The 12096-nt window shown below is 38.5% G+C and overlaps 1 protein-coding gene across 5 annotated transcripts in view; it reads right to left on the bottom strand.

Annotated features, from left to right (window-relative positions):
* The window catches only part of PIBF1 (progesterone immunomodulatory binding factor 1), a 235728-nt gene that overhangs the window by 210289 nt on the left and 13343 nt on the right, over positions 1-12096 (bottom strand). For all 5 annotated transcript variants that reach the window (XR_004966411.1, XM_036301811.1, XM_036301812.1 and 2 more), the window contains exon 5: positions 11032-11151. Coding sequence is in view for 4 of the 5 variants with exons in the window: in XM_036301811.1 (XP_036157704.1) it covers positions 11032-11151 (120 nt within the window). In the remaining variant the exon portion in view is untranslated. The remainder of the gene's footprint in view (positions 1-11031; positions 11152-12096) is intronic.

A 12096-nucleotide genomic window follows, 5' to 3' on the forward strand; every position in this document is an offset into this window, starting at 1 on the left:
CTCTTCCCACTATAAATAGTTATAACAAACAAAACAGAATGAGTACAGATATAAAAATGTTTGTAGGTTTGTGGCGGCAATTGTGAGAGTTTCATCTGAGGATTTCTATTTTCTCTATGAAATGGAATACTACCAAAATCGTCGTCTGAGTGAGAAAGTGGTGAATACTTAAAACAACCTCTGAAAAATAAGAGGACTAGAAAAAAAAGAAAAGAATTTCAGCACAATTTTGTGGGCCCATTTGAAGTTGGTTACAATAAACTTATAGTGTTTGTTACTACCTGATTCTCTCTAGTGGTGCTTAGTCAGAAAAATGATGAATAAGGTTTTATCAGGCAGGGTTTGATAAAAACACAGTTGGGGAGGAATTAGAGAACACTGGTAAGAGAAAGGTTTAAGACTGATAAGATGATGAAGAGGGATGTAAATAAATTTAGGAAGAGACTGATAAATAAATCACATGGACTGTTTCTATTCTGTTAACTATAAATTGGAAGCAGATGACTGAGAAACATGGATATATTGAAAGTAATATGTTTAATGATCAACCTGAATAGATAACTTCAGGAGTAAATCAGTCTGGGTGACAAGGAACAGACTGTGGGCCAGGAGACTAAGTGCTGAAGTAGAGAAGAGGCAATCACTAAATTTGAGAAAATCAATAAAATGCATGGCCAAGGTTGTGGATGAGTCATAGAAGTAACCAAGGCAGGAGTAAGATGAAAAGGAAGACTTAAATCTAGAGCAAGCTTTCCACTTTAAATAAAGAAGAATGTTCCAGTGGTCTGCAAATGAGAAAAGTTATAAGGTAGGGTATCTAGAGGACATGAATGCCCAAGAAATAGGGATTTTCTAAGTGTGCAAGTGCCAAGATCTAAAATGTAAAGATCTAAGAGGACCTCAGAATCTGGTCCTGAAAAATAAGGGATATAAAATCCCGGTCCAGAGAGCAACTCTTCAGGAGGTATGACTACACACACACACACACACACACACACACACTATACATACATGTTTTCTTTAAATATGAACACCATATAACCAAACATAAGCAGGCATTCAGTATAGGAAGGTATATATATATATTCTACCAACACTTTCTTTTAGAACTTATTAGGTGAAAAAAAATTCTCCTTAAATAAAATTACTGCTTTTATATATTTTGAAAAAACCCTACTATTAGCAACTATAACAGATTAAAGCATAACATTGGAAAATAAAAAAAAGTAGCATCCTTCTTCAAAATGAACCAAATCCAATGACTATGGCGAATTTTGAAGTTAAGACTAAAGAGAGGAAAAAAGGCTATTTTTCTATTATCCCTACGTGTTCTTTCCTGTCTTAATCTCAACATCAACTTCTATGGGAAGACTCCAAGCCCCAAATCTGAGTTAGATGTCTGTCTTATATTTTTACACAGTATCTAATTTTTACTTCTGTCAGAAAATGTATCACATGTGCTGTGAGCAACCATTACTTGCCTCTCACATCATAAGGAAAGTTTTAAGAAAGTTTTCTATCTTAGTACCTAGTACTCTACCTTTTTATTATATAGAAGATTTTCAATTAATATAATTGCAAATCTTCTATATAATACATTTGTTAATAGAATGATATTAGTTATTCTATTAATGTAACAATAAATTTATTATGTAGAAGAAGCAAGAAGGACATTAAATAGACTAAAACAAAAGAAGTAAACCTTTCAAACATTAAGAAAGGGACACACAAAATTTCCAGTCACCAGCCCTTTCTAATAGAACATTTCTATAAAATAATAAATGGGTTAACAGAAAATCTCCTTTTCCTTCTATGATAATAAAAATAAAAATATGCAGGAAAAATAAGGACAATCCAAGTCCAAGACAAGATTTCAATTGTTCGCCAATTTTCTATATATCTAGAATGGAACTGATTTTGACTGCTAAGGTTAACGTTATCTTTCATCTCCTAAATTATTCATACAAAAAATAATAGCAGGCTATCTCTAGCCTTAAAAAGGTAAATCTGTTATTGTAATTGCATGTTTTCTTGACTTGCAAATAACCCTTACCTTTTCTACATTCATCTGAGACCTGGAGTTCCTTGAAGACCTGTCTTATCTTTATATATCTGGTAATACTTGCAAAGTAGTTACACTGGAAATGTTTGGAGAATGAACTAATATTAAAATTTCAATGGGCTTGGTGCATTTAAAATAACTAGCTTGAAATGTAGAAAAAGTGACTTTAAAATTAATAATTATCTATAATAATAAAAGAGCAATATGCTAACTAGACCGGACATCCTTCCAGATGACCTTCTGGACGAAGCCGGCCGGGGCTGCGAGGGAAGCCTGGGTCCCGGGTGCCTGCTGGTGGTCAGAGGGAAGCCCGGGTCCTGGGTGCCAGAGGGAAGCCAGTGCTGGCAGCCAGGGGAACGAAGGCCTACTCTTGCACGAATTTTGTGCATCGGGCCTCTAGTATATTTATATGCAGAACATTTTTGAATATTTCAAGAAAGACATCATAAAAGGAACTTCCATTTCTTGATGGGGGTGGTGGTTAACTGGATGTATTCACTTTGTAAAAATTCAATTAAGATTTCTTCTGCATATAACAAGCATTTTTAAAGCAGTGAAATAAGTTCTTAAAGGAAGCTTGTATTTGTCCTGGAGAGGAGGACATGTGAGAGTCACACATCAAAGAGGAAAGGGAGCAGGAAGGGGGTAGTGAATAGGTTCTCACTTTTTTTACTTGATATATGTCTCTACTGTTTGGCTGACACAAAATACTGAAAATTTTATATTATAGTGTTTGGTTATCAACTATTAGACCTTTCGTATTTATAACTAGTGGCCCAGTGCACGAAATTCGTGCGGGGGGGGGGGTGTCCCTCAGCCCAGCCTGCACCCTCTCCAATCTGGGACATCCCTCTCACAATCCGGGATCGCTGGCTCCTAACCGCTCACCTGCCTGCCTGCCTGATCACCTCTAACCACTCTGCCTGCCGGCCTTCTTGCTCCCAACTGCCCCCCCCCATTGGCCTTCTCACCCCCACTGTCCCCCTTGCTGGCCTGATTGTCCCCCGCTGGCCTGATGGCCGTCAACTGCACCCCCCTGCTGGCTTGATCGCCCCCAACTGTCCACCCCGCTGGCCTGCTCGCCCCCTACTGCCCCCCCCACCCCCGCTGGCCTGCTCGGGCCCAACTGCCCCCTACCAGCCTGCTCACCCCAACTGCCCCTCCTGCCGGCATGCTTGCCCCAAACTGCCCCTCCCTCTGGCCTGATCACGCCCAATAGCCCCCCACCGCTGGCCTGCTCACCCCCAATTGCCCCCCTGCTGGCTTGCTTGCCCCCAACTTCCCCCACCACCAGCCTGATCACTCCCAACTGCCCTCCTCTCCTGGCCTGATTGCCCCTAACTGCCTAGGCCTCGGCCCTGCTACTATGGCTTTGTCTGGGTGGTGGCCACAGAGCCGGCTGGGGCAATCAAGGAAGCCAAGCCTCTCGCCTGCTCCAGCCAGCTCCGTGGTTCTGGCCGGCACCTCCATCTCTGTTGCATTAATTTGCATATTCCCTCCTTATTGGCTGTGGGCGCCGCCATCTTTACCGCGAAGTGATGGTTAATTTGCATATTATTCTTTTATTAGACAGGATGAGACAAGAGGCCCGGTGCATGAAATTCATGCACAGGTAGGGTCCCTAGGCCTGGCCAGTGATCAGGGCCGATCTGTGGGGTGAATGGCAGGGCAATTGGGAGGTCCCTGCTGGCACCTGCCTTAGCTGGCCTGGAGCCTGCAGGCTGGGGGCATCTCCTGTGTTGAGTGTCTGCCCCCTGGTGGTCAGTGTGTGTCACAGTAACTGGTCATTCCACCGGTCATTCCGCCTTTTGGTCTATTTGCATATTAGGCTTTTATTATATAGGATGCCTTTCCCTCCCAAACTTCTGGTTTCTAAACATCAGCAGCTAAGCATTTTAGATTTATAGAATTTCAGAGGTAAAAGACACCCTGGAGATAATCTACTACTATCTTCTTATTTTCAAGATAAGAACATTAAGGCCTAGAGGAGTTAAATGATTTGTCCAGAATTCCAGGGCAAGCAGAAATAGAACTAGAATCTAGTTTTTCTTGAGTTCATACATAGTTTTTTCTTTTCTTAATTTCAAGTTCCTATTTATTGAGGAATCTGTTCTGTGGAAATTATAAAACAATTGACTAGTGGTAATGTTATTATTTACTGCTCAAATCCAGGGTGTTAAAAAACTTTAGTTGCAAATTGTATGGGTTCAAATATGGTACATGCATAAATCATCCTGATTTTGGACTCCTTTTAAAACAATTATTCCTTAAATACATATTTAAAAATCATTTGGAAAAATAACATCAAACCTAAATGTTTTCTACAAAATGTAAAACATTATTCAAAGATGCAATTATACAGGCTCATTTTAAACAGTTAGCAGCTGTCTAAACCAAAAGACACTTACTTTAGATATAATACGTTTCTTTAAATCTTTTGTCTCACCCTATGTAAACTGAAAAGAGAGTGGTAACCTATGTGTCAAAATAAGTCTTTGATAAATGAAGTGATCTCCTGCCTGTGGGGAGATAGAACAGCTAAGGCAATTGCAAACGAGATATAGTGACATTTACCTTAAGGTCAATGGTTCAAATCAGAATTAGTTTACAGTGGTTAGCAGTTTAGTAAATGAGAAGAAATGGTGTGATTAACTATTTTGGGAAAGTGAGAATTCACGCCTCAGAATTCTCACAAGTTGGGCAGGATAAAAAAGAAACTTCAGAAAACAGCTAACATTCCCTGAAATATAAAAACCTGAATAACAAGTATGTATCATTAATGAAATATATCATTTTCATACAAAAAGAATTAACTGGATTACTCACATATGACTACTTAAGATGAGACTCAAGGTAATCTTGCAGAATTTTTCTCAGTAAATGTAACTATGTTTCTAAACAAGGAAGTTATCTTGAACAAAACACTCTTTTTGCTTCCTACTTACCAAAGTTCTCATAAGAGAAAATGATTTCATCATTTCCTCATGAAACTTAATAGCTTTATTAAGTACAGACTCATCAATGCCCTCCTTACATAGTATTAATATTTTTTTTTAAATGAAAGAAGCATGATGAAGTGAATCTACAATACAAAACAGCTGCACATAATTTAACTACATGTACTGGTTCAAAATTGTGACTTGTTATAAAGAGGTCTCATAATTAGGAAGTAAAAATATAGCACTTATGAAAACACTAAGTATCATACACAAGCACATGTACATTATACAGCTCAAAACATGCTAGAGACTATTATTGACACTTATAACCAAACTCTAAATTTGAAGTAAAAGATAAACCCTATTTTCCAGTGTTAGTATCTACCTATCATTTCCAAATAAAAAAAGATGAGGGAATAAATTATGAAAGAGGATCTCAGAAATCCACTAACATTGGCATTTCAGGAAGACTGACTTCTTTTTCAAAGGTCAAAAATCACATTCTTGCCCTACCTGGTTTGGCTCAGTGGATAGAGCGTATGCCTGTGGACTCAAGGGTCCTAGATTTGATTCCAGTCAAAGGCACGTGCTATGACTGTGGGCTCGATCCCCTAGTAGGGGGCGTGCAGGACGCAGCCAATCAATGACTCTCACTCATCACTGATGTTTCTATCTCTCCCTCTCCCTTCCTCTCTGAAATCAATAAAATATATTTTAAAAAATCACATTCTATTAAATTTCTAAAACAGTTTCACCTCCTATCTGCCATGAACCAGCAGGTTATATGAACAAAAGCAGAATTAACTATACATGGGCTTTTTGTTAGGCATAATTATAAATTCAATGTAATAATTGAGATACGTTTAATCTGAAGAGTACATGTTATGCCAGAAAGGTTTCAGTTTTTATAATACTTTCTCCCAGTCATAAGTCTACTGAATTATATTAGTTTGGTTTAGACAGTTGATATGAAATTTGGGCTCTAAATAAAAATAAGGTAACCTAACGTAATACTTTGGCCTCTAGGTAAAAAGTGGCAAGATTTTCTGAGTAGCTGAAAGCAGTTGAAGAAATAGGTGGATACACGCTGCCACCGTGTGGTAAAAGAAAACAACTGAAATCATTTTGGAAAAAGATAATCCAGAAAAAGTGGCAAATTTGTTTTCCTAATCCCCAGTCTCAAAACTCAGAGACCCAGCTAACAAGATCTTAGTTTCCCTTAGTAAACCACTGTGGAATTGTGATAGTGGAGCAAATAAAGTGGAATGAACAATGCTAAGAGAATCACTTAAAATAGAGTCAGGAGGCTACTAAGGAGTGATGCCTATGCTCTGCTCAAAACATCCGGGAGCCATAAACATCCTGGAACAACTGCTCCATGGACACACATGGACTCTACTTCCTTCCTTGTAGTTTTCACCTCCTCCATTTGGATATTGGAATTAACTAATCTCTGTTAACATAACCAGCAATCCTTCATTTGTATGAAAAAAATTACCTTTTGCGATTTTGCCTTTATAAACCCTGCCTGTCTTTGTTCTCCCCAGAGTAGTTGCTACCTAGGTTTGCATCTCTGGGATTGAAATCCGTTTATTCAGATAAATGCTTCTGACTCTATGACAGCCTAAACTTTTTTTTCGGTTGACAGCTGTCATTATCAGGTAATTTTTCAGGCAACTTTATTTGTTGGCTATTGTGCCCTCTTTTAAGTTTCTATTAATTTATACTTGTTCTATGAAATAGTAGTAGTACCTTCTTATATTTGTCTTGAGTTTATCCTCTTGCAAGTCAATCCTTACCTTATCTGTACTGTAATTTTTATGAACTTCAATTGCTTTTTTACAGCTGTTGTGTTTTTTTCCTTTGCAGTTGTCACCTTTCACCATACTATGTGATATGCTTATTTACACTTTGTTTCCCTGCACTCCTTTGAAAATATAAACTCCCTGAGAGCAGAGATCATAGTCTTGTTCACTGATGTATCCCAAGCAGCTAGAACAGCCGTGGGCAAACTACGGCCCTCGGGCCGGATCTGGCCCGTTTGAAATGAATAAAACTAAAAAAAAAAAAAAGACCATACCCTTTTATGTAATGATGTTTACTTTGAATTTATATTAGTTCACACAAACACTCCATCCATGCTTTTGTTCCGGCCCTCCGGTCCAGTTTAAGAACCCACTGTGGCCCTCGAGTCAAAAAGTTTGCCCACCCCTGGGCTAGAACAATACTTGCCACATCCTATATAATAAAGAACTAATATGCAAATGGTCATCATGCCCTTGTGCCCTCATGCTGGGACCAGGGGACCTGAGGCTGCACCCCCCACATGGCAGGGCTTGATGGGGGACCTGAGGCTGTGCCCCCACCCGGAGCCAGGCTAGGGGATCTGAGGCTGCTCCCCCCGCCCTGCAGGCTTGACAAAGGTGGGGCCAGCCAGGTCTGGGTCTCGTGTGATTTTGAGGCGCACGTGGGTGGGCAGGGACTTGACTCTGGGTCACACGGCACGCCCCAGATTCTGACAGGAGGGAGATTTTCATATACATTTTACTAATTTTCTTTCATCTCTGATACTTCTATTATAGCGAAAGGGCAAACAGCAATATTAAAATATTTCCTCTAATTCCCTTTTAATGTGCACGGATTTTGTGTGCTGGGCCACTAGATGTATAATAACTATTTAATGAATGATTTTCATTCTCATAATAATGACCACGTGAGGCAGGGTTATATATTATCATTCCAATTTTACAGATGGGGGAGTTTTAAGGTTTGGGAACAGGAGAGTAGAGAAAACTAAGTTTTTTGTTTTTTTAATCTAAGGTCATCATGCCATTGTCAACTTGCAGCAATGAAACTGGAATGAATATCTTTTAATTCTCCAAATAATATAGCAGTAATTTAATAAAATCAACACAACGTATAATTAAGCTAAAATTCTTTTAGTATTAAATATTAATATTTATTGTTCATTGTATCCTTATAAAAAAGTCTTCACTCGAGAGACTTTAATTTTAAAATAATTATTTTTTCTGTGTTGGGCAAGTTGACCTGTAGTAGGCTTTGATAGAACATAAGAACCAAACTTTAGGGGTGGCTTTAATATAAAAATAATTCTATTGTGTCTAAATCATATTCCCTGAATTTCTAAGACCTTTTATTAAGTAGATAAGATAGTATTTAATTATTTTTTTTGCTAATTGTGATTCAATTCTGTTTATACTATTATTAAACTAGAGGCCCGGTGCATGAATATTCATGCACTGGAGGGAGGGTCCTTCAGCCTGGCCTACCCCCTCTCACAGTCCGGGAGCCCTCAGGGGTGGGAGGCAACCAGGCCATCAGGGGAAGGCAACGCCCCATCACACCTCTGCTGCTGCCACTGCCAGCAGCCAAGCCTCGGCCGGCCCCGGTTACCTGAGCCTCGGGCGGCCCTGGGCGGCTGGACAGCCGCCAGCTAGGGGGCTGAGGGTACTGGGGGTCTCCAGAGGCAGGCACGCAAAGCTGTGGGCGCCACCATCTTTGAGGGTGTGGCAGTCAATTAGCATATTCCCTCCTTATTGGCTGTGGGCACCGCCATCTTTGCGACAGCATGAGGGTCAATTAGCATATTCCCTCTTTATTAGATAGGATTTAGGAAAAGGATTACATTTATAGTTGAGAGGTGATAAACCTTTAACAAACATGCACAAGGAAGAAGTCTGATGGTTAATTTTACGTGTGCTCTGACTAGGCCACTGTACCCAAATATTTAGTCAAACATTATTTTACATGTTTCTGTGAGGTATTCTGTAATGAGATTAACATTTAAATCAGCAGACTGGCCGAAACCGGTTTGGCTCAGTGGATAGAGCGTCGGCTTGCAGATTGAAAGGTCAAAGATTCGATTCCGGTCAAGGGCATGTACCTGGGTTGCGGACACATCCCCAGTGGGAGATGTGCAGGAGGCAGCTGATCGATGTTTCTCTCTCATCGATGTTTCTAACTTTCTATCTCTCTCCCTTCCTCTCTGTGAAAAATCAATAAAGTATATTAAAAAATATATATATATATCAGCAGACTGTGAGTAAAGCAGATTATCCTCCATAATGTGGTGGGCCTAACCCAATCACCTGAGGACCTTACTAGAATAAAGACTGACCTCCCCTGAGCAAGAAGGAATTCTGTCAGCAGACTGGTTTTTGGATTTGAACTACAACTTTTCCCTGAATCACCATCCTGTCAGCCTATCCCGTCAGATTCTGTACTTGGCAAGCCTCCATAATAATGTGAACCACTTCCTTAAAATCAGTATATATCTATATCTATATCTATATCTATATCTATATCTATATCTATATCTACATCTATAGATATCCTGCTAGTTGTTTCTCTGGAGAACCCTAACTAATACAGGTTCACAAACAAAACTGCTCCTAAGTTCAAGAGTTATTTGTGCATTAAAAACACTCAGGAACACTAAGTGTTAATAATATTTTCTTTCCTTGTCAATAAAATACTAAAAGTGTTAGCAAAGTTAAAAGAAACTAAAATCTGGGATACAATGTTATTAATGACCTTAAGAGTAGAGAGACTTGCTTCACCACAAAGTAAAAAAAAAAAAAAAAAAGATATCACATGCTAATGATAATTCTAGAATTTAAGCCTTTTGTGTGTGTGTGTGGCCCCAGGAATCCTTTGTTCAAGAGAAACCACTTTTAGAATCCCTAAATGTTAAAGTGATTAAAAAAGAGATATGATATAAAAAAGAATAGAAAACTCCTCCAGCTTTTTAAAACTAAAAAGTCCTTCAGTTATGCTGAGGTAGAACAAGGTGTTGCAGAACCAAGTATGAAAGTTTGTCTAACTTGTCTTGTCTCTAATAAATCCTGTACTGCAAATACCACCACCATCCTGGACATTTTACAGAAACAATAGAAATTAAAAGATTTGTCTAAGACTATAATATTAGTTAGCCAAACTGAGGCCTTCTAATTTTATTCATTATTACTTTGACTATACATGCAATTTTTTAAAAAAGTAAAAGCTATCTTCTAAATATACATAATAGTTTACTGCACAATGTGGCAGATTAGCAGAAGGAAAACAACGACGACAATATATAGAACCTTATAGTCGTGTTCACATAGGCACATCTGCCTCTCAGGCATTGCTCCTGAGGACTTCATCACTCCTATAAGAGGAGGAAGCTAAGACTTTATTTTGCCTGTAATATTGGCTCAATATTAATGACATAAGTCTATTCTGTCCAGCACTAATAGTGCAGCAAATTACAGCATCAAAATATAAATTAAATTATAGCTATTTACTTATGAATAATAGATCTTTGGTAAAAGCTGTCCTCGAAGTAAAACACAAAATAAATATTTATATGCAACTTTGCTAAAAATCACATTTTCACTTTGAAACAGAAACACTGGCAATTCAATGAAATAAATAAACAGTATTATTTTTTCCATTTGACAGAGTAGGAAACATTAAATAATTTGTTCAAGGTCACACAGAAAATGAGAGTGCCAAGATCTCATCCAAGGTTCTAACTCTAATCTACTAAAATTTGAACTCTCAAAGGGCAAACCATTCTCTTTTGGGTTCACTGCTGCCAGCACCGAGCACAGCACCATGTTCATCACTGGGGCCAATGCTAGTATCAGTGCACATGCTCTGAACAAGTATTAGGAGAGCTAACTATATTTGATGAAGAGGCAAAGCGACCAATGAGTGGATAGCAGCTCCTTTCATATATCACAAACAAGGCTAATCTATAATGAAGAACTGAGAATAAAATGAGTTTACAACAAAATGTTCAACCATGATTACAGGTCAATATCATAGACTTACTTTGTCAATCATTAAGATGGCTACTTCTTAATGATTTAACTTCCTCCCACCATTTATGAAGAATCACAACAGTCAGCATCCCCATGTCCTATTTTTCTATCATTGACTTTTACATTTCTATCATAAATTTTGAGGAATTCCTTATAGAAAAACTTGGCGCCTCTTGCCACCAGTGATCAAAATCATACTAACCTCTGTCAGTTGTTTCAGTTGGGTTTTGTTTTCAGTTAATTCTTCTGATAGGTAATTCTTTTTCACTTGTAGTTCAGAGATTTCCTTCTTTAATGGATCCATTAGTTCATAGAACCGAATCTTTAAAAAAATTAAATAAGCAGGTTTTAAACCCAAATTAAAATTAAAATGTGCTAATTTACAGTACTTTCAATCCTTAGTAATAAAAGTAAAATATTAAAGTCATAAAAGAAAAGTGTTAAGGAGTTTCAGATTAAGAGCCTGTATAAAAAAATTTTATTTGTACAAAACTAAAATAAGACAGTTGTTAATTGACCTGACTACTAATACTTGAAATCTCAATGTTCAATTCAGTTCTAATCTTATGTTACTACTTACTCCTCATCTCCTATCACTCCTCACTCTACAGCAAGCATGTCAAACGCAAAGGCTAACACAGGCCAAATAAACGAGGCATGGAGCCTACAGGCCACAAGTTTGACATGCTTGCTCTACACCAGCAGTCACTAACCTTTCGAACCTCACGGACCACCAGTTGGCGATTGCTGCTACACTATATGCTTGTTATTTCCTGAACACAACAAGTATTCAAGACTTTTGCTCTTGCTGTTTCCTCTGACAAAAAAGTTTTGTTTTCCCCCATATATAAATGCAAGACTCATGCTTTCCCTCCATCCAGGGTTCTGATCAAATGTCACCCTATCAGTAAAACTCTCCCTGGTTCCCCCAACGTGATTTCAAATAGTATGCCCATCTGGCAGCCGTCCCTAATCTTCATTCTTGCTCTTTTCTCTATAGCATGTAGACAAACATTCCAAATATTTTACTTTTAACTTATTGCCTGGGTTGCTTCACTAACATGTAAGCTCCATGAGGGCAGACATATTTGTCTGCTTTGGGTATTGCTCTATCTCCAATGCCTAAATATATGATAAGCCCACATCTAGGTTCTTAGTGAAGCTCTAAGTACTGCCGCCACTGCAATATAAGGGACAATCACAATGAATTGGAAGGTATCTTACAGATCACTACTTCCATTCAGTTCAGACCTCTCTTCCCACTCAT

The sequence above is a fragment of the Myotis myotis genome, unplaced genomic scaffold, assembly GCF_014108235.1.
Source record: "Myotis myotis isolate mMyoMyo1 unplaced genomic scaffold, mMyoMyo1.p scaffold_m19_p_3, whole genome shotgun sequence".
Classification (NCBI taxonomy): Eukaryota; Metazoa; Chordata; class Mammalia; order Chiroptera; family Vespertilionidae; genus Myotis; species Myotis myotis.